This window comes from Anolis sagrei, chromosome 1 (assembly GCF_037176765.1).
Source record: "Anolis sagrei isolate rAnoSag1 chromosome 1, rAnoSag1.mat, whole genome shotgun sequence".
Lineage (NCBI taxonomy): Eukaryota > Metazoa > Chordata > Lepidosauria > Squamata > Dactyloidae > Anolis > Anolis sagrei.
In genome coordinates, this window is record NC_090021.1 from 16,273,265 (window position 1) to 16,299,005 (window position 25,741).

The following is a 25,741-nucleotide window of genomic DNA, read 5'->3' on the forward strand; positions in this document are numbered from 1 at the left end:
TTTCTGGGCAGATTATTAAGTAATAAAGGTGATTATTATTTTACTGATACAAAACGAGATCTATATGCTGGATTTCATATCACAAAGTCACAAGTCGAACACTTCCCAAGCGTCTAGGACTGTATTTTCGAATGATGCACGCAGATCCAAGTAAGGTGTCCTTTTGCAGTTGACAGATCGTGATTTTTTCATTGTTTATTGTTTCCAAATGCTGGCTGAGATCTTTTGGCATGGCACCCAGTGTGCCGATGACCACTGGGACTACCTGTACTGGTTTATGCCAGAGCGTTTGCAGTTCAGTTTTGAGGTCTTGATAACGGCTGAGTATTTCCTGTTTTTTTTCCTCAATGCCGGTATTATTATTATCATAATTATTATTATTATTAGGCATCCTTAAGTGTGTCAGTTTGTGTAGTTTTTATGTTGATGTTTTTAACTGTGTTATGGCCTGCCTTGGGCCATGAGGCGAGACAAGTAAGAAATAAAATTGTTGTTGTTATTATTATTATTATTACGATTTCAGACAGGTACGAATGTGGTATGTTTCTGTAGTTATTTGCCAGGCAGAATCCATTTGGTTATTTATTTTTCACATAATTTCCATCAATATGTGACACGTTCATTTCCGTGGCACCTGCATGAGGAAACTACCTGGTGGATCCTTCCATGCTTTAAGGCCTTCCTTGGAATGCTGTGAGCTAACACTTGCGCCTCTGCCAGGAAGGATTAACTGAACCGCCAAGAGCAAGAAAGTGTTCTAATACAGAACGTTTAACTGGAAAGTGCATAAATTAGCATTCATTCTCGAGGGCAGGAGGGGGTCCAATATCAAGCTGAATCGCCTTAATTGTGCATTCACCCTTATTTGAGGTTGGCGACAAAAGGCACTGCATTTCAAAGGCTTAATGACAACAGCTGCTCTCAGTTTGGTTTACTTAATAAACCAATTATCTGAACAATCTCACCAGCAATTAAAGGGAGATGTAATACTAATCCCGTTAAAACAGTTCTGCCGAGATATTTTTACAAGAATATGAAGGGGGGGGACGACGACGTTGCAATGTAATTTTTTAAAAGAAGACTGAAATGTATTGGTGATTTATATCAATGCCTTCTGTAAAATAAACATTACAGAATCATAGGCTTATATTCCTTAGTGCTTTCCATACATGGATGTTCCCTTACATGCACAATTGCATTTTTCTGCTATGATGCAATATCTGTAGTCAGTTTACACTTGCATAAATGGAGTTGTTTATATGCAGGTACACATCCTGAATGCTGTGTTACACACTAGTTCCTTTAGTGTAAAGGCTGAGATTTCCTTATCCAAAATGCTTGAGAGCCGAGTCTTAGGTTACATGTCCAGGAAATCTCATTTCATCCATGTATATGTGTGTATATATGTATACAATTAGATTTCCTGGTTGTGGAACCCAAGACCAAGCATTAAATTATTTTATCCTTAATAATAATAATAATAATAATAATAATAATAATAATAATAATAAACTTGTGATTTTTTTGATACAAAATCCAGCATATAGATCTTGTTTGCTGTGACATACTGTGCTTTTGTGTCAGTAAAATAATAATATGCTTTATTTATATTCTGCTCTATCTCCCCGAGGGGACTCAGCGTGTATTACAGAATACATATAAGACAAACACTCAATGCCATTATATAATTAACAATGACAGACTACATAGAGGCAAGGCTTCCCTCTTTTTCATTTCCGGCATCTGGAGGCTATGCTCAACCTGGCCACGAGGAGGTGCTGTTGTTCCATTTTCCAAGGAGCCTGTTGTCCATGAACGCCTTCCTGATTGAATTGCCAGCATGACTTCTTCAAGGGTGCCTATTACTTCCCCGCCAAAGTGGTATCTATTGATCTACTCACATTGCTGTTTTTGAACTGCTAGGTAAGTGTCAGCATCTGTATTTTGGGTTATGTAGTAGATTTCCAAAAATGAGATTTTAATGCTGCAAGCATGTGTTTGAAATAATGTTCAGCAGGCATAGTGTTAAGTGTATTAGTTTCTATTTCTTGTGTGTGACGTATAATGCCTTGTATGTGAAGTGGGCGGTTTCTACTGAGCTTGAATGAGAAGAAGGAGGTTAGACACCGTTACTGAAGTTGCTTTTACCGTGAGCAGATCGCAATGCAACTCTACTATTTGTATATAGTTCTGTAAATAAAGCTAATGAATTTATTGTTTTACGACTGTGTGTCGGAGCAGTTTTTATCGCCTCGTCAACTATAAATCTGACAGTAAGCAGAAGCTAGGGCTGACGGTGGGAGCTCACCCCCACTCGCGGCTTTGAACTGCCAACCTTCCGGTCGGCAAGATTTTTTTGTAGCTGGTAATTTAACCCGCTGTGCTAACTGTGTCTCCTAGGATGCATCTACACTGTAGAATTAATGCAGTTTGACCCCACTGTAACTCCATGGCATGTAGTTTGGTGAGTCACTGGCACTCTTTGGCAGAGAAGTCTTCAGGAAATGACAGGTTCCATGATTCCATAGAGTACTATGGAATCATGGAACCTGTCATTTCCTGAAGACTTCTCTGCCAAAGAGTGCTAGTGACTCACCATGGCAGTTCAACTGTTGTCAAACAGTATTCTCTCTTCAGTGTAGATGCAGATGCACCCAAAAGCACTTTATACACCTAGCCTGAAGGCAATAAACAATATTTTAAAAACTTTGTTCATGATACAAAGTTTGTGTACACCGAACCACCAGAAAACAAAGGACAATTTTGGATTTGGGAGTATTGCATTTCATCACAAAATAGTCACACTTTTTTCATCAATGTCTCAGAAGGAGGGAGTGGAGAAGAGTGGAGCTTATGGAGTTGATGGCATTTTAACATGATAACTTGTTCAACTGTATTTTAATTTTGTAGTACCTGGTTTTAATTTTTACCTTGTTTCAGCATTTCGATGAGCTGTCATCATCGAGAGAAAGTAGGGATATAAATAAATAACAAATCCTAGGCAAGCAATAATCCTCTGCGCACGTATCTTGCTGAAAGTGGGAATTAGGTCTCAATTAATGTGCTTAAGGATGGCAGGCAGGTCACCTGGCATCCTTCCTCTCCACTGTAATGAGCTGATAATGATGATGAGCTTTATATCCTCGACATCCTTTCCCCTAAACTGGGACTGAAAACCAAAAAACAGTATTGTTGTGGCCATAACTGTATAGTTAAACAAAAACAGCATCGTTAAAACGTACAAAACATCGATATCAAAACTGGATGAATCAGTCCATAGCACTAAAATAATTTCAAGCATACTATTATCACCATGCAATTAATATGTAATTCTGAATTAAAATATGTCGTTTCTTTCCAAATTTTTGTCTCGGCATATTCACTTTTGTCCATCTTTTTTGTGATACAGTTCTTTTTGCAATATGCATTTGGCCAATTTACTTATCAGGCAGGGAAAATGGAGATACGGGTAGTAAATATAGCCTCAAAAATATCCGCAGAAATATATTTCCAATTTCAAGAGACATACATTGGGATTAGTTTATTCTTACGAAAAGGTTAGGGGCATTCGTTAATCGTGGGATTTACGAATTAGTAGAGTGTAATTAAAGTAAACACGTGATTATATAATATCGTTTAAAGGGAGTAGACGAATAAGAGGTCAAAACCATCAGAGAGCAAGCGAGAGTTTTGTCGATTAGATTTTTTGTTTGATAGATTTATCCTTGTATTTGGGTATTTTACTTTTGTGTTTATGTTTTGTTATTTCTAAAAAGTATTTAGCTGCTGTATTATAGAGCAGTGGGTAGAATGCATGTGTGTGTGTGTATATATATCCCAAACTTCTTTGTTTTTTTTCCGTTACTAGCATATAAACCAGTGGTTCCCAACCGTTTTTTGACCAGGGATCACTTTGACCAGAGACCACTTGACCAGGGACCACTTTTACCAGGGACCACTTTGACCAGGGAACACTTTGACAAGAGACCACTTTGACCAGAGACCACTTTGACCAGGGATCACTTTGACAAGAGACCACTTTGACTAGAGACCACTTTGACCAGGGATCACTTTGACAAGAGACCACTTTGACCAGGGACCACTTTGACCAGGGGCCAGTTGACCAGGGACCACGTGATCAGGGACCATTTAACTAGGGACCACTCTCCAAAATTAGTACCAAAAGGGTTACGAATCAGTTTTTGGTCAACTTTAGTTTCAGTTTGGTAACTTGGGGAAACTGCATTGGATAGACCACATCAGCTCTAGTTTCTGATACAGAACATATGCCATCCAGTAGTCACCATCCACTTGCCCACAGAAAACCATATTTAATAAGCCTCAGCACTATAAGAGGGTTTTATGAGACCAGTCACTCCCATTGCAACGATATAGTAACGGTGAAGCCGCAGACCATATTTTAGCTCTTGCAGACCACTGGTGGTCCACAGGCCACATAATGGGAACCAATGATGTAGACCCAACATTGCATAGTATGCATTTTCTTTGTGGCTCTTTCTTTCCTTCCTCTGTTTGCCTCATAAACCTTCTGTCTTTTCTTTCTCTTGTCTCTTTCCCTTGCTTTCTACATATATATCTTCCGTGCTTCTTTTTCTCTTCCCTCCCTTTCTTCATCCCTTCCTCTCTCATTCTTTCCTCCCTTTATACTTTTCCTCTTTTCCTATCCTTTCCTCTTTCCTTTCCTTGTTCTTTCCTTTTCCTTTTCCTTTCCCATCCTCTTTCTTTTTTCTCTTTGTTTTTCCCTTTCCTATCTTCCTCCCTTCTCCTCATACACAGGTCACCTAGCAGCAGTTGAGCCGCTTGACCCCCTTTTTTTGCCAGTCACATGACAGAGGGCCACTTCACCTAGCAACAGCTTCTGCTCTGAGCCTGAAAAGAGTGAGTTTTAAAAATTTCAAACCTCTCAATTATTTCAAGTTGGATAATGAAGGGTATGTGTCCCATGTTTCATCTAGATCCAACAAGCCATGGAAGAGTCTTTGTGGGACAAACCAACCAACATACATACATACATACAGTACATTGGTAGTTTTAACTTTTGTGTATATAGATTGCTGTGTTTTATGATTTTTTTTAAAACCATAATAATTTATCTTTGCAAGAGAGAGAGAGATCATATACAATGCTCCATGCCTTTGTCAGGAGCAGCTTTTGCTGGCAATAACATGTCAGCGGTTAGCATATGTCTGCTGCGCTCATTGACGGCCCCGGTCCCTCCCTCCTTTCCTAAAGCTTTTGCCCATCCGACTTATAAGCTGCAGCCTTATTACAGATGGCTGGTTCTTTTCAATGAAATGATTCCTGGCAGGCGCATGACATATAGATTAGTAGGAATTCCAGGCGGAAGCAGTGGTCTTTTAATAGCCTTTGAAAAGCTTTAATCTCTTCATATCCCCCCTTCCATCCTGCATGCGCTCACACAGACTCACACACACATACACACACACTCCTACTCTACATTAATGTTGCATGGAAACCTCGGAGATAATCCCAAATGGCACAGTGCAAGCAAAGTGATCTTTTGCCGGAAGAGTGAACCGGACTGAAATTCAAGAAGCAGGAGAGTGTTGGGAATGGGTTTATTTTGGCAAGAAGATATTTCTGGGTGCATCTACACAGGAGAATTAACACAGTCTGACTCCATTTTAAACTGTGTTGGCTCAATGCTATGGAATTCCCCCTTCACTGAGATGTGTAATTCAAAGGAGCACAAGCAGCTAAATAACTTATGACCCAAAACTGGCAACAGCGACAACATTGTCAGTAGCTTTATTTTTTTAATTTTTTAAAATTATTTTATCGTAGTTCAATACATTTGTTATACATTGTTTATTTTACAGTAGATACATATCATTCAATACAACCTACCATACTTTAACTTTTGGCATCTACTGTTATTGAAGAGTAGAGACATCACACTGGCAATAAAGATCTGCATAGTTAAAGCAATGGTATTCCCCATAGTCACCTATGGGTGTGAGAGCTGGACCATAGGGAAGGCTGAGCAAAGGAAGATAGATGCTTTTGAACTGTGGTGCTGGAGGAAAGTTATGAGAGTGCCTTGGACTGCCAAAAGATCCAACTAGTCCATACTTCAGGAAATAAAGCTTGACTGCTCATTGGAGGGAAGAATAGTAGAGGCCAAGATGAAGTATTTTGGCCACATCATGAGAAGAAAGGAAAGCTTAGAGAAGAGAATGATGCTGGGGAAAATGGAAGGGAAAAGGAAGAGGGGCCGACCAAGGGCAAGATGGATGGATGGCATCCTTGAAGTGACTGGCTTGACCTTGAAGGAGCTGGGGGTGGTGACAATCAACAGGGAGCTCTGGCGTAGACTGGTTCATGAAGTCAGAAAAAGTTGGAAACGATTGAACAAATGAACAACAAATTATTTTTTCTGCTTATACCCTCTCCGCTGTGCTCCCCTCCCCCTCCCAAGCTACAGCTTATACATAACATCTGTCCAAAATTTCAATTTCTCTTGTGGAGGTGCCTTTCCTTCTTTCTTTTTAAATCCTTTTTCAATAAATTTTCTCCATACATCATCAAAATTACTTTGTTTCCATATACCTCTTTTAACTTTTAATATACATGTCAGCTTATCATTTATTGCCAATTTCCATACTCCTCTATTTGTATATTTATTTCCCTTTTCCAATTCCTTGCTATAAGCAGTCTTGCTATTGTTAATAAGTTTGCATCTTTATCCTCTTTTTTCAATTGTTTATTATGATATAATGATAATAAAGCTATACTAGGACTTTTTTTCTATTTTAATGTTCATTATATCCTCTAGTTCTTTAAATACTTGCCCCCCCCCCAAATTATTTACATTTTTACATTTCCACCACATATGTACGTATATATGTTCCCGATTGTCTGTAGCTTTAAACAGTTCTTTCTCTGTGCATGAGGCAAGGCATAGTAGACAAGCATACAGATGCAGAGTTGTCTGTTTTGCTCCACAGTCACACAAGGTGTGGGATTCTTTTAGGTAGTGCCATTTAGGCAGGTTGTCTTTTGATTTGCCAACTCCACTTCTCAGTCTGTTCAGGGACGTCCAAGTTGCCCATTCTTGGTTTGCCCTGGAGGAAGACCCTCGTGGGGGGCCATCCAGTTGGGGTTTAGCTGCCCAGAGGGATACCCTTGTAATTGCTGGGGGGACACCAAGAAGAGTGGTACTTCTCATAAAGCTTTTCCTTGATTTGAGTCTACTAGGAGGAGGCTGGTAGCCATGTAGTGGGTGGCTTTCACACTGGGTTGTTGTAGGTTTTTTTGGGCTATATGGCCATGATCTAGAGGCATTCTCTCCTGACATTTCGCCTGCATCTATGGCAAGCATCCTCAGAGTTAGTGAGGTCTGTTGGAACTAGGAAAAGGGTTTATATATCTGTGGAATGACCAGGGTGAGACAAAGGACTCTTGTCTGCTGGAGCTAGGTGTGAATGTTTCAACTGATCACCTTTATTAGCATTTGATTGCCTGGCAGTGCCTGGAGCAAACTTTTGTTGAGAGGTGATTAGATGTCCTTGTTTGTTTCCTCTCTGTTGTTTTGCTGTTGTAATTTTAGATTTTTTTTTTAATACTGGTAGCCAGATTTTGTTCATTTTCATGGGTTCCTCCTTTCTGTTGAAATTGTCCACATGCTTGTGGATTTCACACTGTTTCTCTCACAATTGGCAGCAACTTCCCGTTGCTCATCTGGGTGTGTGTGTGCCAGCTAGGTTATAGATTCTATCAACAAGTGTAGGTTTGAGACAACCTGTGATTATTCAACATTTTTCTTTCAGTGCTATTTTCACCTGCTTCGCGTGGACAGACTTGTGCCAAACAGGGCAGGCATACTCAGCAGTTGAGCAAGACAAATCCAGGGTTGATGTTCTTATAAATTTTGCATCTGCACCCTACGCACTATCGGTATGTTTCCGCAGGATATTATTGTGTGCAGCTACTTTGTGCTTGTTGTTCATACAGTGTTTCCTCCAGTGTTTCACTCCTTTCCACCCGCTACTAAGGAGGCTGTCGAGGTCCTGAACCGGTGCCTGGCCGCTGTGACGGTCTGGATGAGGGCGAACAAACTGAAATTAAATCCAGACAAGACAGAGGTACTCCTGGTCAGTCGCAAGGCCGAACGGGGTATAGGGTTACAGCCTGTGCTGGACGGGGTCGCACTCCCCTTGAAGGCGCAGGTTCGCAGCTTGGGTGTGACCCTGGATTCATCGTTGAGCCTGGACCCCCAGGTTTCAGCGGTGACCAGGGGAGCATTTGCACAGCTCAGGCTCGTGCGCCAGCTGCGCCCGTATCTCGGGAAGCCTGACTTGGCCACGGTGGTACACGCTCTCGTCACATCCCGCCTGGACTACTGCAACGCTCTCTACGTGGGGCTGCCCTTGAAGACGGCCCGGAAGCTTCAGCTGGTTCAGCGCGCGGCAGCCATGTTACTAACTGGAGCGGGTGGCAGGGAGCACACAACGCCCCTGTTGTCCCAGCTCCACTGGCTGCCGATTTGCTACCGGACCCAATTCAAGGTGCTGGTTTTGGCCTACAAAGCCCTAAACGGTTCCGGCCCAAAATACCTCTCGGACCGCATCTTGGCCTACGAGCCCACGAGGACCTTGAGATCGTCTGGGGAGGCCCTTCTCTCGATCCCGCCTGCCTCACAGGCACGACTGGCGGGGACGAGAGAGAGGGCCTTCTCAGTGGTGGCCCCCCGGCTGTGGAACACTCTCCCTGCACACATCAGACAGGCGCCCTCCCTCATGTCCTTTCGAAAGAGCCTTAAGACATGGCTCTTCGAGAGGGCATTTAATTAAGTGCTAACATTACGGTAAAGAAGAATTTGGAATGGAACAAGGAATATGAGACGGGTTATGATTTCACTACGAGACGAAGCGGATTTTTAGTGTAGTTTGTAAGTGTTGTTAGTCTAGATGTTGTTGAAACCGGCTTTTGTAATTGTCTTTTATGTGTACTGTACACCGCCATGAGTCGCCCTCAGGGGCTGAGAATGGCGGTTAATAAGTGCATCAAATAAATAAATAAATAAATAAATATTTAGGATGAGAAAAATGTTTGAGCTCTTGGCCTTCCCAGGTAACTTTCAATTTCCTGTTGGCTTCAAGGTTCTGTAGATGGAAAGCACACACTTGTGTCTTGACAGGTTTAGGCTTCAGGGGGTCATCTTTATAGTAGCTGGAGAGATCTTTCAATGCATTAGTAAGTTGGTTCTCATCTGTTTCAAAGTCTTTTGATTGTGTTGTTAGGCCAAGGTCATCAGCATATATAAAACTCTGTGGGTGATGGCTGTGAATGATTGTTAATATTGTTAAACTACTTTATAGTATCTTTTTGGTTCATTTTTTAAAACGTCCAGAGGAGGGCCACTAAAATGATCAAGGGTCTGGAGAACAAGCCCTATGAGGAGCGGCTTAAGGAGCTGGGCATGTTTAGCCTGAAGAAGAGACGGCTGAGAGGAGATATGATAGCCATGTATAAATATGTGAGAGGAAGCCACAGGGAGGAGGGAGCAAGCTTGTTTTCTGCTTCCTTGGAGACTAGGACGCGGAACAATGGCTTCAGACTACAAGAGAGGAGATTCCATCTGAACATGAGGAAGAACTTCCTGACTGTGAGAGCCGTTCAGTAGTGGAACTCTCTGCCCCGGAGTGTGGTGGAGGCTCCTTCTTTGGAAGCTTTTAAACAGAGTCTGGATGGCCATCTGTCAGGGGTGATTTGAATGCGATATTCCTGCTTCTTGGCAGGGGGTTGGACTGGATGGCCCATGAGGTCTCTTCCAACTCTTTGATTCTATGATTCCTGTGTTCTACCAGAAATGGGCGTGTCTTCCTTTGCACCACGTGGGTTCTAGCCCCGCCCACTTCTGGATGACAAGGAAGGGCAAAAAAGACGCGGAGGCTTCGGGCCAGGCGACTGCGCATGCGCACAGATAGAAGCGGCTTTCCTCAGAAACTCGCGTGAGAAACATTTTCGTTTCCTTTCAGCCGGCTCATTTTGAACAGTTCCTCCAGGAGAAGCAGGTAATTCAGAGCAGCGGGAGGAAAATGAGAATTTGAGGGAAAGCAAAGGCAAAAAATAGAGGCGCGGCCTGCTTCACGACGAAGCCTTTCGCCCTTTCCGCAGGATAGGGAGGAATACGCATGCGCACGCAAGGGAGGCGTTAGTTCTGCGCGCATGCGCATTGTCGAGGTATCGAAGCTGCAAAGAAGGGGCGGGGCTTCCCAGGCAGCGGGGAACGGGATTGGGAGAAAACTGGTGCTTCATTTGAATAGCCACGCCCTCTTCTGACTGGCTTCTTGTCTTCATTCATATGCTGCCTTCCCCTCGAAATTTGGATTTAAGCACCTCACCATTTAAAGAGACAGTACAATTTAAAACATACAAACCTAAATATTAAAGTAATGACAATTGTTATTATATAATTGTTTCCTGCTTTCCCCTAGGAATTGGGGCTCAAAGCAGCTCACCATTTAAAAAGACTATACATTTTTTAAAAAGTAAAGATTGAAATAAACTACATATAAATAAATAAATAAATATAAATACATATAATATAAATATAAATACATATAAATAAATAAATATCCTGCTTTGGGGCCAGTTTGGGGCTCAAAGCAGGTCACCATTTAAAAGGACCATACAATTTTAAAAAATAGCGATTAAAATAAATTACATATATTTATTTCCTGCTTTGGAGCAAATTTGGGACTCAAAGCAGGTCACCGTTTTAAAAGAGCCATACCATATTAAAAAAACTAAAGATTAAATGGGTTGTTGTAGGTTTTTCCGGGCTATATGGCCATGTTCTAGGGGCATTTTCTCCTGACGTTTCACCTGCATCCATGGCAAGCATCCTCACTACCTCTGAGGATGCTTGCCATGGATGCAGGCGAAATGTCAGGAGAAAATGCCTCTAGAACATGGCCCTATAGCCCGGAAAAACCTACAACAACCCAGTGATTCCAGCCATGAAAGCCTTCGACAATACATTAAAGATTAAATTATTATTATTATTATTATTATTATTATTGTTTATACCCCACTTTTTCTCCCCACAAGGAGACTCATTCAATCAAATGCATTAAGTGTCTCCCTCATTTACACTCACATGTAAGGAATTTTGCTTTTAACAGTGAAAAAGAAACATAATACTCATTACCATGTGAACTCGCTGTTAAATCGTAGAATCATAGAATTGGAAGGGACCCCCAATGGTCATCCAGTCCAACCTCCCTCTGCCATTCAGAAAAACACAATCAAAGCACTCCCGACAGATGGCCATCCAGCCTCCATTCAAAACATTTGACACATCTAGCTCGTTCATATCCGTCTTGAATTGTGGCGCCCAGAACTGGACATAGTATTCCAAGTGAGGTCTGACCGAAGCAGAATAGAGTGGTGCCGTATAGTGGTATAGTACCATATAGTAATATGTAATACTAATATCGTGCTATGCTAATAATATAATATATTGTATGTACATATAATTTGTAAGCCATTCTGAGTCTCCTTTGGGGTGAGATGTTGTAAATAAATATGTATTGTTGCAAGCCAGGTGTCACTCATCCTATATTTCATTATTTCTGCCTAAGTATACTGTTGTGCGTTTCCTCTTACTGAAGCAATACATTTCGATAGTGGATATATGTATAAGCACAACTAAGAATAACAACCCATGCACCTGAGAAAATGGATTCAAATCCACAAAATAATATTTTCTTCTCATGTTTAGATTACAGCAACCCTAAGGCGAACCTATTGTGCGGTTTCCTTGGCAGGCTTTGTTCAGAGAAGGTTTGCCGTTGCCTTCTTCAGAGACTGGGAGAATGTGACTTACCCAGTGTGTTTCCATGGCCAAGCAGAGATTTAAACCTGGCTTGCCAGATTCCTCAAAACTATTACATCATGTTGGCTCTCCTACAAAAGAACATGCCATAATAAATCAGTCTTTAAGGTACCACAAGGTTGCTGGCTGCGGAAGGCTCTTAGGAAAAATGATCACGTTTTCTGACAGTCCTACTGCAAAACACTTTGTGCACCAGAATCCATAACTAAAGAGTGCCTACATTTATATGAACGTTCTCTGGAGGTGCATCTACGCTGTATGTTTAATGCAGTTTGATGTCACTTTAACTTTCATGGCTCAGGAGCCTGGGATTTGTCATTTGGTGAGGCGCCAAAACACTTTATGAAGCAGATACAGACCTTATAAAGCAGGCATGGGCAAACTTTGGCCCCCAAGGTGTTTTGGACTTCAACTCCCACAATTCCTAACAGCCTACCGTGTCTAGATCCAGGGAAATTCAGGGAAGTAATGCTACCCCTCTATTCTGCCTTGGTTAGACCACACCTGGAATATTGTGTCCCATTCTGGGCACCACAATTGAAGAGAGATATTGACAAGCTGGAATGTGTCCAGAGGAGGGCGAGTAAAATGATCAATGGTCTGGAGAACAAGCCCTATGAGGAGCAGCTTAAAGAGCTGGGTATGTTTATCCCAAAGAAGAGAAGACTGAGAGGAGACTGATAGTCATGTATACATACGTGAGAGGAAGTCACAGGGAGGAGTGAGCAAGCTTGTTTTCTGCTGCCCTGGGGACTAGGGCGCAGAATGAAGGCTTCAAACTACAAGGAAAGAGATTTCATCTGAACATTAGGAAAAACTTCCTGGCTGTGAGAGCTGTTCATCAGTGGAACTCTCTGCCCTGGAGTGTGGTGGAGGCTCCTTCTTTGGAAGCTTTTAAACAGAGGCTGGATGGCCATCTGTAGGGAGTGCTTTGAATGCAGTTTCCCTGCTTTTTGGCAGGAGGTTAGACTGGATGGCCCACAAGGTCTCTTCCATCTCTATGATTCTATGATTCAAAGTACAGAAAAAGAGATTCCACCTGAACATAAGGAAGAACTTCCTGACTCTGAGAACTGTTCAACAGTGGAACTCTCTGCCCTGGAGGGTGGTGGAGGCTCCTTCTTTGGAAACAGAGGCTGGATGGCCATCTGTTAGGGGTGCTTTGAATGCGATTTTCCTGCTTCCTGGCAGGGGGTTGGACTGGATGGCCCATGAGGTCTCTTCCAACTCTTATGATTCTATGTTTCTATGATTCAAAATACAGAAAAGGAGATTCCACCTGAACATGAGGAAGAACTTCCTGACTGTTAGAGCCGTTCAGCAGTGGAACTCTCTGCCACGGAGTGTGGTGGAGGCTCCTTCTTTGGAGGCTTTTAAGGAGAGGCTGGGTGGCCATCTGTCGGGGGTGCTTTGCATGCGATTTTCCTGCTTCTTGGCAGAATGGGGTTGGACTGGATGGCTCATGAGGTCTCTTCCAACTCTATGATTCTATGATTCTAAGAATGATTGTGTGCTTTGATTGTGTGTTCCTGAATGGCAGGGGGTTGGACTGAATGACCCTGGGGATACAATTTATTTATTTATTTATTTATTTACAGCTTTTATATTCCGCCCTTCTCACCCCACAGGGGACTCAGGGCGGATTACAGTGTACACATATATGGCAAACATTCAATGCCAATTTTTGACAAACAAACATATACTGACATACACAGAGGCTATTTAACTTTTCCTGGCCGCCAGGGGAGCTGTCACTTTCATCGTCCATCTGCGACGCTGATGAAGCACTTCCGCATTCCCCGCATGCTTCCCCGCTGGAATGCTTTGCTGGAGTCTTCTTTATGGCCTCATAAATCAGTTAATTTAACCTCCCCACACTTTTAAGGTGGTACCTAATTTTCCTACTTGACAGATTCAACTGTCTTTTGGGTTGCAAAGTTCAACAACAGGCTACACACAATTGGTTGGAAACCCACTCCAACCTGGGCTGGCTTCGAACTCATGACCTTTTGGTCAGAGTGATCTTAATGCAGCTGACAGCCAGCTGCGCCACAATCCCAGCACATTTCTTATTCCTCTCTGCAATGGGTTTGCCCATCTTTATTTTACTTGATTGGTTTATTTATTTATTTTATTGTGATGCTATTTTGTTGTTTATATTTTATTGCTGGGCATGACCTCATGTAAGCTGCTCAGAGTCCCCTTTGGGGAGATGGTGGCGGGGTGTAAATAAAGATTATTATTATTATTATTATTATTATTATTATTGTCGAAGGCTTTCATGGCCGGAATCACTCAGTTCTTGTGGGTTTTTTCGGGCTATATGGCCATGTTCTAGAGGCATTTCTCCTGACGTTTCGCCTGCATCTATGGCAAGCATCCTCAGAGGTGAGGACCTCACCTCTGAGGATGCTTGCCATAGATGCAGGCGAAACGTCAGGAGAAATGCCTCTAGAACATGGCCATATAGCCCGAAAAAAACCCACAAGAACTGAGGATTATTATTATTGTTTTGCAAAGTGACTCATTGAAGCAACATTTGCCCTTCTTTGCAGAGAAGCCATGAGCGGCCGGGCGATGTTGACACTGGAGAACTTGGCCCAGCTGCACCGCGCTTGCCGGCAGCTGCACTCCCTGGCCTCTGGGAAAGTACACCGAAGACAGTGGAGGCCTGTCCTGCCGCCCGCCCGCCCCTTGTGCCCGGTTCAGCTGCACCCTCCGCTCTGGCAGCCGGACACAGCGCCACAATTCAGGCTTTTCACCACCAAGGAGGTAATTAACAGCGCCTCTATTTGGGATTCCAAGAACTCCTGTTGTGTGCCTCCAGCCCTGGAAATGAAAGTCTGCCTTGTTTGCAAGGCCTGGCGAAATGAGGATTGATGCAAAAGAAGAGAGCGCTTGTGTGCTTTTTTGTCTGGAACATCTTGAAACGACAACCCTGGAGGGGAAACCTGTCAGGAATAAAACCTAGCGTGCTAACGTGGCACAACAAATCACTTCTTTATTTATATTTTTAATCAAGTTATTTTTAGAACTTGGGGTAAAGAGGTGAGGGTTTTGCATTTCCTTGGATGTTGTGTCTCAAAGACAGTTTCCCTAGCCAAGCATCACCTGTCCAATTGACTTTATACATGACTTGACAGCCCTTGTGATCTTGGGTTCAATTATATGATTCTTGGGATTTGTAGTTTTGGCAAGGCACCAACACTATTTGGCACAGAATTCTAAAGGCCTTGTAAAACTACATCTCTCAGCACTGATCCATAGCAGTTAAAGTGATGTCAAACTTCGTTCATTCTACATGTGGATGGTGCATCTTAGCCTGAATCTACACTGTAAAATTAAATCAGTTTGACACCACTTTAAGCTTTCATCTTTGAATGCTATGGGATCCTGGGAGTTGTTTTACAAGGTTTTGAACCTTCTCTGCCAGAGATAGCTGGTGCCTAACCAAACTACAACTCCCAGGGTTCCATAGCATTGTGCCATTGCAGTTCAAGTGGTGTCAAACTGCATTAATTCTATAGTGCAGATGCGTTTTAGATTGTATTTTCACCTTTGTAGGCTGTGTTAGTCTCTTTCAGGCATACACAAGCTGGCAGCATTAGGACTGTTTGTTTTTCTAATTTTCGCATGAGCTTCCATGGATGTGATCCCACTTCTTCGGATGCAGTGCAATCACACCCCCTGGAGGCTCCTGGAAGTGGGATTGTTCATTTCTCAATGGGAAATTTTTCGCTGGGGATGGTTTTGCGAGGGCTGCACTGAGGTGGATTTACCTCTAGGAAGCATGGTGCATATAGTAAAAGTTACTCTGTGTTTGTATTATTGCGGTGACTTGATATCAGGTGAAGTTAGGTTTTAGGACTTCCGTGGATAACAAAATCCACAGATACTCAAAACCCAATGTATACAAAACATCCGGGCATCCCCTGGGCAACGTTCTTGCAGACAGCCAATTCTCTCACACCAGAAGCAACTTGTCGTTTCTCAAGTTGCTGCAGACACATAAAAAAATGGTTTAGTTAAATTTTCTCCCTTATATGAAATGGCAAAATCAAGGTTTATTTTTTTGGATTAAAAAAATATATATTTTCAAGCAGTGAATGAGTGTGAGGATATAGAATCTGTGGATAATAAAGACAGGCCTCTTCCACACAGCGGGGGAAAAATCCCACATTTTCTGCTTTGAACTGGAATATATGGCAGCATGGACTCAGATAACCCAGTTCAAAGCAGAATATATTGTGGGATTTTCTGCCTTGATATTCTGGGTTATATGGCTATGTGAAAGGACCCTGAGGCCCTTCCTACACTATTGTTATATCCCAGGATTTTATCTCATATTATCTTCTTATTCCAGAGTATGTGGCAGTGGAGACTCATATAATCCAGTTCAAACCTGGGATTGGATGCTGGGATATAAAGATAGTGTAGAAGGGGTCTGAGATTTCAGACTTGGTAATTACTGAGAACTTTCGGATTTGTCAAAAAAAAAATAACAACACAAACTACCTCTAAGGATGCTTGCCCTAGATGCAGGCGAAACGTCAGGAGAGAATGCCTCTAGACCATGGCCATACAGCCCGAAAAACAACCCAACAACGCAAACTAGTCAGGAAAGAAGTATGGGGAAGAGGGCCATATATTTCCTGCCTGTCTGGTTAACATCCAAAACAGTTCCCTTTATAAGCATGTTTGTTTAATTGTTTATATGGTAAGGAAATGTGGAGACAAGATGTGTGTAATTTGTACCTTGGAGTTGTATCCTGTAGTTTTGGTTCCAAGATCACTGAGAAATATTAAGGGCCTTATAAACAAAACTATGGTCATCTCTCCACATTTGCAGGTTTGACTTTTGCAGATTTGATCATTCATGGATTAATGTATTACCGCTAGGAATCTCTAGGCTTTCCAGTGCAAACTTGGCTGTAAAATCATACTAGCGGACTTTGGCCCCTTTCATACCTCTATACTGTATAAACTCCACATTGAACTGGATTATTAAATAATAATAATAATAATAATAATAATAATAATAATAAGTGTGTGTTTGTGTATATATGTGGTTTTGCGCATGCGTTGTAATGTATTTTTTGGCTTTTTAAGTCTCTTCTGCTGCGTTTTTATGAGTGATGGTCACTCATTGGCCTGATAGGTGTATTGTGGTCCAAATTTGGTGTCAATTCAACCAGTGATTTTTGAGTTATGTTACTCCCACAAATGAACATTACATTTTTATTTATATAGATCATGTTATTTTATAGCATCTTTACTTCGTGTACAATGGTATGGTTGCTGATGACACGATAAATAAATACTTCATGTTGTTGTTTGTCTTGCATGTATATTATTTTGTTTGATTGTTCCTTGGGCTTGGCCCCATGTTAGCCACCCTGAGTCCCTTCAGGGAGATGGAGACAAGAATAAAGATTATTTCTTTAACGGTATTTCTTGCTGTTTCTTTGTCAGTGTTGATGTGGAAAGTGTCTGGTTTGCCTACTCTGGAACATGCAACATATCATATTCCTTCTTTAGGGGGTCCCTTTCAAATCTATGATACTATATCTGTGTATGAATCATATCTATCTATCTATATCCATGGCTGGATGGCTCTTTGTTAGGACGGCTCTGATTACATTTTCTTGCCCCGGTGAAGGGAGTTGGACTGGATGGCCTTAAGTATTTTCTGTTGGTCATGGGGGTTCTGTGTGGGAAATTTGCCCCAATTCTGTCGTTTGTGGGATTCAGAATGTTCTTTGATTGTAGGTGAACTATAAATCCCAGTAACTACAAATCCCAAATGTCAAGGTCTATTTCCCCCAAACTCCATATGTGTTCATATTTGGGCATATGGAATATTTGTGCCAAGTTTGATCCAGATACATCATTGTTTGAGTCCACAGTGCTCTCTGGATGTAGGTGAGCTACAACTCCCAAACTCAAGATCAATGCCCACCAAACCCTTCTAGTGTTTTGTGTTGGTCATGGGAGTCCTGTATGCCACATGTGGTTCAATGCCATAACTGGTGAAGTTCAGAATGCTCTTTGATTGTAGGTAAACTATAAATCCCAGGAACTACAACTCCCAAATGACAAAATAATTTTTTTTGAATGAAGGACATACATTGGGTTGTTAGGTGTATGCTGTCCAAATTTGGTTTCAATTAGTCCACTGGTTTTTGAGTTCTGTTAACCCCACAAACGAACATTACATTATTTATATAGATGGTGATGATGATGATGATTATTATTCCTGCACTGCGAATTCCCATGAAAGCGGAGGGCCTTCCAGTACTTATAATTCACGAAGTAAAGTTTTCATAATTTCTCTGGAAACCCTTTTCTCCTCGGTCCTTTCTGTTCACTTCTGTTCACCTCTTTCGTAGAGGAAGAAATCTGACAAAGCCAAACTGCGACCGACGCAACCGAAACCACAAAAGCAAGAAGTTGAGATCAAACCCCAGATGACAGTGGAAGACCTGGCGAGAGCAATGCAGAAAGACATAGGTGAACCCTTTCCCTTTCCATAGCTTTTTGGGGTTGATGTTTTGATTCATATTTGTACATAGCAGGCATGGGCAAACTTGGGCCCTGGAGGTGTTTTGGACTTCAACTCCCACCATTCCTAACAGCCTCAGGCCCCTTCCTTTTCCCCCTCAGCCGCTTAAGCGGCTGTGGGGGAAAAGGAAAGGGCCTGAGGCTGTTAGGAATAGTGGGAGTTGAAGTCCAAAACACCCCCAGGGCCCAAGTTTGCCCATGCCTTTCTATGGCATCATTTACCATGGAATATGGTTTAGATAAAACAAAAAATGTAAGGTATGGCGTGTTGACCATAGTTGTTGACCCAAGTTTTCCCATGCCTGCTATATAGGGTGCTCTCCCCGCTCCTGGGTAATCATCACCTATGAATCCAGATTCAAATATGCAATGCAGTGTGCAAAATGGAATCTGAGACAAAGAACGCCGACCGTACACAAATGAAGTAATCATCCATGTTTGCTGTGGCGATTGTTGAACTCATTGATTTTCAGGCTTTCCAGGGTAGGATTAAGATGTCCGCAAATGCTCCAGCCGCATCCACCCTTGCTTTTCCGCTTTGTTTTGCTCCATTTAATTGCCCACTCCATTTCACAACCTTCCCAAGACAGGAGAGAGACTGGGAATGGGGGTCTGTGCCTGCTGTCTGCTGACTCTGGAGTTCTGTAGCTGCGCTCGCTCATGGCGTTCATTAGCAACCTTAATTGTTTTGGTATTTCCTGCCTTTCCATGACCACAAAGGCCTGCGAAGGAGATGTGCACGAATCGCCTTTCATCCTCCGGAGCATTCCTTCGCCATCTGCTTCCGATGTGCTCGAGGGGCTTTCATCTGAGAAGAGTTTGAATTAAAAGATTTCGCTGTCGAATTGATCCCAGTTGGAGACTTCTTTTGTTTCATTCCTTTTTAAAAAATGGTTTATTTTTGGTGTTGAGGGGGGAAAAAACCTTGTAAATCTTTAGCAGGTTTCATTTAGATTTCTCCACCACATTAAATGAACATAATAAGATAGTGCCAATTACAATAAAAGCACTGCATTGTGATGTTTACATGAAAATGAGGCCAAATGCCAAGATCTAAATCCAGTGACCTCTGGGATAATGACTAGAGGCCCTTCCACATAGCCATATAACACAGAATATCAAGGAAGATAACCCATAATGTCTGCTTTGAACTGGATTATCTGAGTCCACACTGCTATATAGACTTGGCCACAGTGCTAAACTGGAAGTTTGGCACAGCTGGTAAATCAGGATTGAAATAGAGTGGGCAATTAAATGGAGCAAAACAAAGCGGAAAAGCAAGGGTGGACATGGCTGGAGCATTTGTGGACATCTTAATACTACCCTGGAAAGCCTGAGAATCAATGAGTTCAGTGATAGCCAGAGAAAAGATGGATGATTACTTCATTCATGCATGGTCGCGTTCTTTGTCTCAGATTCTATTTTGCACATTTAATTGCACATTTGAATCTGGATTCATAGGTGACGATTACCTAGGAGTATAAGATCTATCAACTGAAAGGTTGCAAGTTCAAAGCCCCGGATCGGCGTGAGCAGCCGACCGTCAGTCCAGCTCACTGTTGACCTAAGCAGTTCGAAAACAGCTTTAGCTGTAATTAGAGAAATTGGGTACTGCTAAAAGCGGGGGAGGTGTTTTACAACACCATAAAGAAATGAGGAAATCCTGACAGCTCTTCGTCATAGAGGATGGAGCGACAGTACCTCCTGTGGACTTGAGCCCAACCACCCATAGCATTGAAACAACACCTCCTCTGCTGTCTATCTGTGTTCTGTCTATACAAACAGCATTAAATGTTTGCTGTTTATCTGTATTTGTGATCCGCCCTGAGTCCCCTTTGGGGTGAGAAGGGCGGAATATAAATAAAGTGTTATTATTATTATTGTTATTATTATTTGAAATACAACAAGATGAGTCCACAGCAGACACTCTACTGGCTGTTGAATTGGATTACACGTCGGACACTTCCCAAGTGTCTAGGACTGTGTGATGTATCGGTGAATAATGCGTGCAGATCTGAGTAGGGTGGCCTCTTGCAGCTGACAGATGGTAATTTTGTCAGTGTCGATTGTGCTTAAGTGCAGTCCAAGGTCTTTAGGCACTGCACCCAGTGTGTGATCACTACTGGGACCACCTTTACTGGTTTGTACCAGAGTCTTTGCAGTTCGATTTTTAAATCCTCATATCGTGTCAGCTTTTCCAGTTGTTTCTCTGCAATCCTGCTGTCACCTGGGATTATGATATCCATGATCCATACGATTGTGAGGTCAGGAGTATTATGCTTCAAAACTCTGTCTGTCTGAATCCGGAAGGAGTTTGGCGTGATATTATTATTATTATTATTATTATTATTATTATTATTATTATATTGTTACATCCAGGATAGATTACTGCAATGCACTCTATGTGGGGTTGCCTTTGAGGACTGTTCAGAAGCTTCAAATAGTCCAACGAAAGACAGCCAGGTTAATAACTGGGGCAGCGTACAGGGAGTGCTCGGTGGTGCAGTAGGTTAAAGTGCTGAGCTGCTGAACTTGCTGACTGAAAGGTCGCAGGTTCAGATGCAGGAAGCGGGGTGAGCTCCCACTGTTAGGCCCAGCTTCTGCCAGCCTAGCAGTTCGAAAATATGCAAACTTGAGTAGATCAATAGGTGGGAAGGCAACAGCACTCCATGCAGTCATGCTGGCCACATGACCTTGGAGGTGTCTATGGGCAACGCCAACTCTTCGGCTTAGAAATGGAGATGAGCACCAACCCTCAGAGTCGAACATGACTGGACTTAATGTCAGGGGAAAACTTTTACCTTTTTATACAGGGAGCACACAACTCCCATGTTACGTCAACTCCACTGACTGCTTGCCTGTTTGCTTCCGGGCACAATTCAAAGGTATGGCTTTGGCCTATAAAGCCATAAACGGCCCTGGACCAGTTTAACTGTCCGAATGCATCTGCTTTTATGAACCACTGCGAAGACTAAGATATTCTGGGGAGGCCCTGCTCTCGGTCCTATCACCGTCACAAACATGATTGGCATGGACGAGAGAGAGGGCCTTCTCTGTGATTGCCCCCCCCCCCCCCCCCCCGCTATGGAACTCCCTCCTTGATGAGATTAGATCGGCCCCTTCCCTCCTGTCCTTCAGAAAGATGGTAAAAATGTGGCTGTGGGACCAAGCCTTTGGGACAGTACCATAAGGCACTAACAGAAAACCCACTCCGCTGACCGGAGCCAGCATGGTGTTTTGAGATGGTTTTAAACAATTGATGTTAAAGTAGATATAACTAATTTTAGTGTTTGCATATATTTATTGTTATTTTATGTCCCAGTATGGAATGCTTGCCATATATATATGTTGTGCTAAATCCAGTTCAATGTGGATTATTTACATCTGTGTATGACTCCTTCCATAGCCTGCAGCCTATCTGAGGTAATATGTCCTTTGTTGAAAGATGCATCTACACTGTAGAATTAATGTAGTTTGACACCCCTTTCTGCCATAGCTCAGTTCTATGGAATCTTGGGTCTTACAGTTTTGCAAGGGCTTTTAGCCTTCTCCGGCACAGAGTACTGGTCACACCAAAATACGGCTCTTACGATTCCATAGCATTGAAGACATGTCAGTTAAAATGTTGTCAAACTGTGTTACTTCTACAATGTAGATGCACCTTGTGACAAAGTAATGATGCTTCAAAGTGTTGTCGAAGGCTTTCCTTGCATGGGTTGCAGATTTTTCCGAGATTGGAACATCTTCCAACACAATTTCCTTTTTTTCATCATTCAGATCATATATACGAAGCACTGCTAAACACAAGCGTCGATTTGGACTCATTGGAACCAGATTCCGTCTTAGATGAAGCGTGGATCAAAGACATCGTGAAAAAATCTGGCATGAAGTACAAATGGGCCAAGTTGAAAGAAGAAAAAGTCAAAGAAAACAAAGATGCTGTAAAGAGGTGATGATGTCTCTGGCTAACTGCTTTTCCGCATTTTTGTTTGTTTGCTGTTTCTGTGCATTTTGTGCTTTTATTTTTGTGTGTGTTTTGCCTTCAGCTGCTTTTCATGTTCAGTTAGAATAATAGAAACAGAAAGCTGGAATACACCACAAGGGCCATCCATTCTAACCCCCTGTTGTGTACATATCAAAGCACCCAGTTTTGATCTTTGCTTTTTGTTCTGTGGTTGGAAGATGCTCTCATAACTGGAAGAAGAATGGCATTTGAGACAAAGAGTCCTGGGAACAAACTCCAATCAGTTTATTGATCATAAACATTAGGATCTAAAATAATACACTTACAGTTGTATTTTGATTCCATATACATTGCTATGCCATCCTCTAGGACAGTGCTTTTCAACCTGGGGGTCGGGACCCTTGGAGGGGTCGTGAGGGGGTGTCAGAGGGGTCGCCAAAGACCATCAGAAAACAGTATTTTCTATTGATCATGGGGGTTCCATTTGGGAAGTTTGGCCCAATTCTAACCTTGGTGGGATTCAGGATGTTCTTTGATTGTAGGTGAACGATAAATCCTAGCAACTACAACTCCCTAATGCCAAATCTATTTTCCCTAAACTCCGTCAGTGTTCACATTTGGACATATTGATTTTCATGCCAAGTTTGGTCCAGATCCATCATTGTTTTGAGTCCACAGTGCTCTCGAGATGTAGGTGAACTACAACTCCAAAACTCAAGGTCAATGCCCACCAAACTTTTCCAGTATTTTCTGTTGGTCATGGGAGTTCTGTGTGCCACGTTTGGTTCAATTCTATCATTGGTGGAGTTCAGAATGCTCTTTGATTGTAGGTGAACTATAAATCTCAGCAACTACATCATCTAAATGACAAAATCAACCCTCCCTCAACCCCACCAGCATTCAAATTTGGGCGTATCGGGTCTTTGTGCCAAATTTGGTCCAGTGAATGAAAATATATCCTGCATAGCAGATATTTACATTACAATTCATAACAGTAGCAAAATTACAGTTGTGAAGTAGCAATGAAAATAATTTTATGGTTGGGAGTCACCACAACATAAGGAACTGTATTAAGGGGTCGCAACATTAGGAAGGTTGAGAACCACTGCTCTAGGAGATGAATGCTAACTCCTCTTTGCAGTTCATCCTGATAAGTTTCTGGGCCCAATTCAAAGTGCAGGTGGTTACCTATAAAGCCCTATATGCTTCGGGTCCAACCTATCTTCGAGACCGCATCTCGAAGATACTGAAATACAACACTGCCTGAGCTCTGCGAGTGTAGCTTTTTTCCGAATGAAGCAGAGAGTGTTTAAGGATCGGGACATCCGTAGGGAGACCAAGGTGCTGGTTTATAAAGCTATTGTCCTCCCAACCCTACTATACACCTGCGAGACATGGACTGTCTACAGACATCATACTCAACTCGTGGAACGATTCCATCAGCATTGCCTCTGAAAAATCCTGCAAATCTCTTGGGAAGACTGGAAGACAAATGTCAGCATACTGGAAGAAGCAAAGACCACCAGCATTGAAGTGATGCTCCTCCGCCATCGACTCCACTGGACCGGCCACATTGTCTGAATGCCCGATCACCATCTCCCAAAGCATCTACTCCGAACTCAAGAACAGAAAATGAAATGTTAGTGGATAGAGAAAGAGATTTAAAGATGAGCTTAAAGCTAACCTCAAAATCTGTGGCATAGACACCGAGAACAGGGAAGGCCTGGCCCTTGAGCACTTTAACTAGAGGTCAGCTGTGACCAGCAGTGCTGTAGAATTTGAAGAGGCACGAATGGAGGGCAAAAGGCAGAAACATGCCAAGAGGAAGGCATGTCAAGCCAACCCTGTCTGGGACCGCCTTCTGTCTGGAAACCAATGTCCACACTGCGAGAAAAGATGCAGATCAAGAATAGGGCTCTATAGTCACCGTTGGATCCACTGCCAGTACACCGATCTTCGAAGACTATCCTACTTGGACAACAAGGGATCGCCTAAGTAAGTAAGTAAGGTTAAGTACAGAGGTGTTTCCTGGCCTGGAGTGCAACAAAGAATTAAGAAGCACAAGATGCAATAAACCATTTGCTGCTTTTTAAACATATTTCATTTAACAATAAATCTGTGTTTCCCCCTCTTTTGTACATTATACTCACCTTTGGCTGATGATCACAGAGAGAGCATTGCTGCTTAAGAATTAAATGAAATCTCTTACAAAAAAAGTGTTAGGGAGAAACAAAAAGATTTCTATTATTTGCAACACTGATTGTGATGGTGTTCATTCCAGGCCTCCAGCAGATCCAGACTTATTAACCTCAAGGCCTCCGGTTGTTACCATTCTCGGCCACGTTGACCACGGGAAAACCACGTTACTCGACAGCCTGCGCAAAACTCAGGTGGCAGCATCAGAGGCAGGAGGCATCACCCAGCATATCGGGGCCTTTCTGGGTAGGATTTCTTGAAGTGAAAGGATTATTTATTTTATTTATCGTGTCAGGAGCAAACCAAACAGTTGTATTTCACTTTTAACAAACAAACAAAACACAAAGTTTGCAAGCTTGGCATTCTATTAAATATCCTTTGATCAGTAGCTGGCCACTTGGAGTGCCTCTGGTGTTTCTGCAAGAAGGTCTTCCATTGTGCATGTGGCAGGGCTCAGCTTGGATTGCAGCAGGTGGTCAGTGGTTTTGCACTTGCCCACACTCGCATGTTGTGGGTTCCACTTTGTCGCCCCATTTCTTGAGGTTGGCTCTGCATCTGTTCAGCACCTTCCAAGTCACCCAGTCTTCTGTGTGCCCAGGGGGGAGTTTCTCATTTAGTATCAGCCATTGATTGAGGTTCTGGGTTTGAGCCTGCCACCTTTGGACTCTTGCTTGCTGAGGTGTTCCAGTGTCTGTCTCTGTAGATCTTAGAAAACTATTTCTTGATTTAAGTCGTTGATGTGCTGGCTGATACCCAAACAAGGGATGAGCTGGAGATGTCACTGCCTTGGTCCTTTCACTATTGGTTACTACTTCCCAAAGGATGTCAGGTGGTGCAATACCAGCTCAACAGTGTAATTCCTCCAGTGGTATAGGGCGCAGACACCCTGTGATAATGCGTCATGTCTCATTAAGTGAAAGGATTACATCCTCTGATGGGGTTGTCAGAGGTGTCAAAGGACGATTCAGCGATTTAACTAAGGCCCCCTGGTGGTGCAGCGGGTTAAACTGCAAAACTGCTGAATTTGCTGACCGAAAGGTCAGTAGTATGAATCCGGGGAGCGAGATGAGCTCCCGCTGTTAGGCCCAGCTTCTGCCAACCAAACAGTTCGAAAACATGCAAATGTGTGTACATCA

At 42.6% G+C, this 25,741-nt stretch overlaps 1 protein-coding gene across 1 annotated transcript in view; it reads left to right on the top strand.

Moving 5' to 3' along the window:
• Positions 1–9,909: 9,909 nt before the first annotated feature.
• MTIF2 (mitochondrial translational initiation factor 2) overlaps positions 9,910–25,741 on the top strand; it is a 36,144-nt gene continuing 20,312 nt past the window's right edge. The window contains exons 1-5 of the mRNA XM_060754582.2: positions 9,910–10,058; positions 14,440–14,656; positions 18,274–18,394; positions 22,223–22,394; positions 24,691–24,851. Of these exons, the coding sequence (XP_060610565.2) occupies positions 14,447–14,656; positions 18,274–18,394; positions 22,223–22,394; positions 24,691–24,851 (664 nt within the window). The 5' untranslated portion in view covers positions 9,910–10,058; positions 14,440–14,446. The remainder of the gene's footprint in view (positions 10,059–14,439; positions 14,657–18,273; positions 18,395–22,222; positions 22,395–24,690; positions 24,852–25,741) is intronic.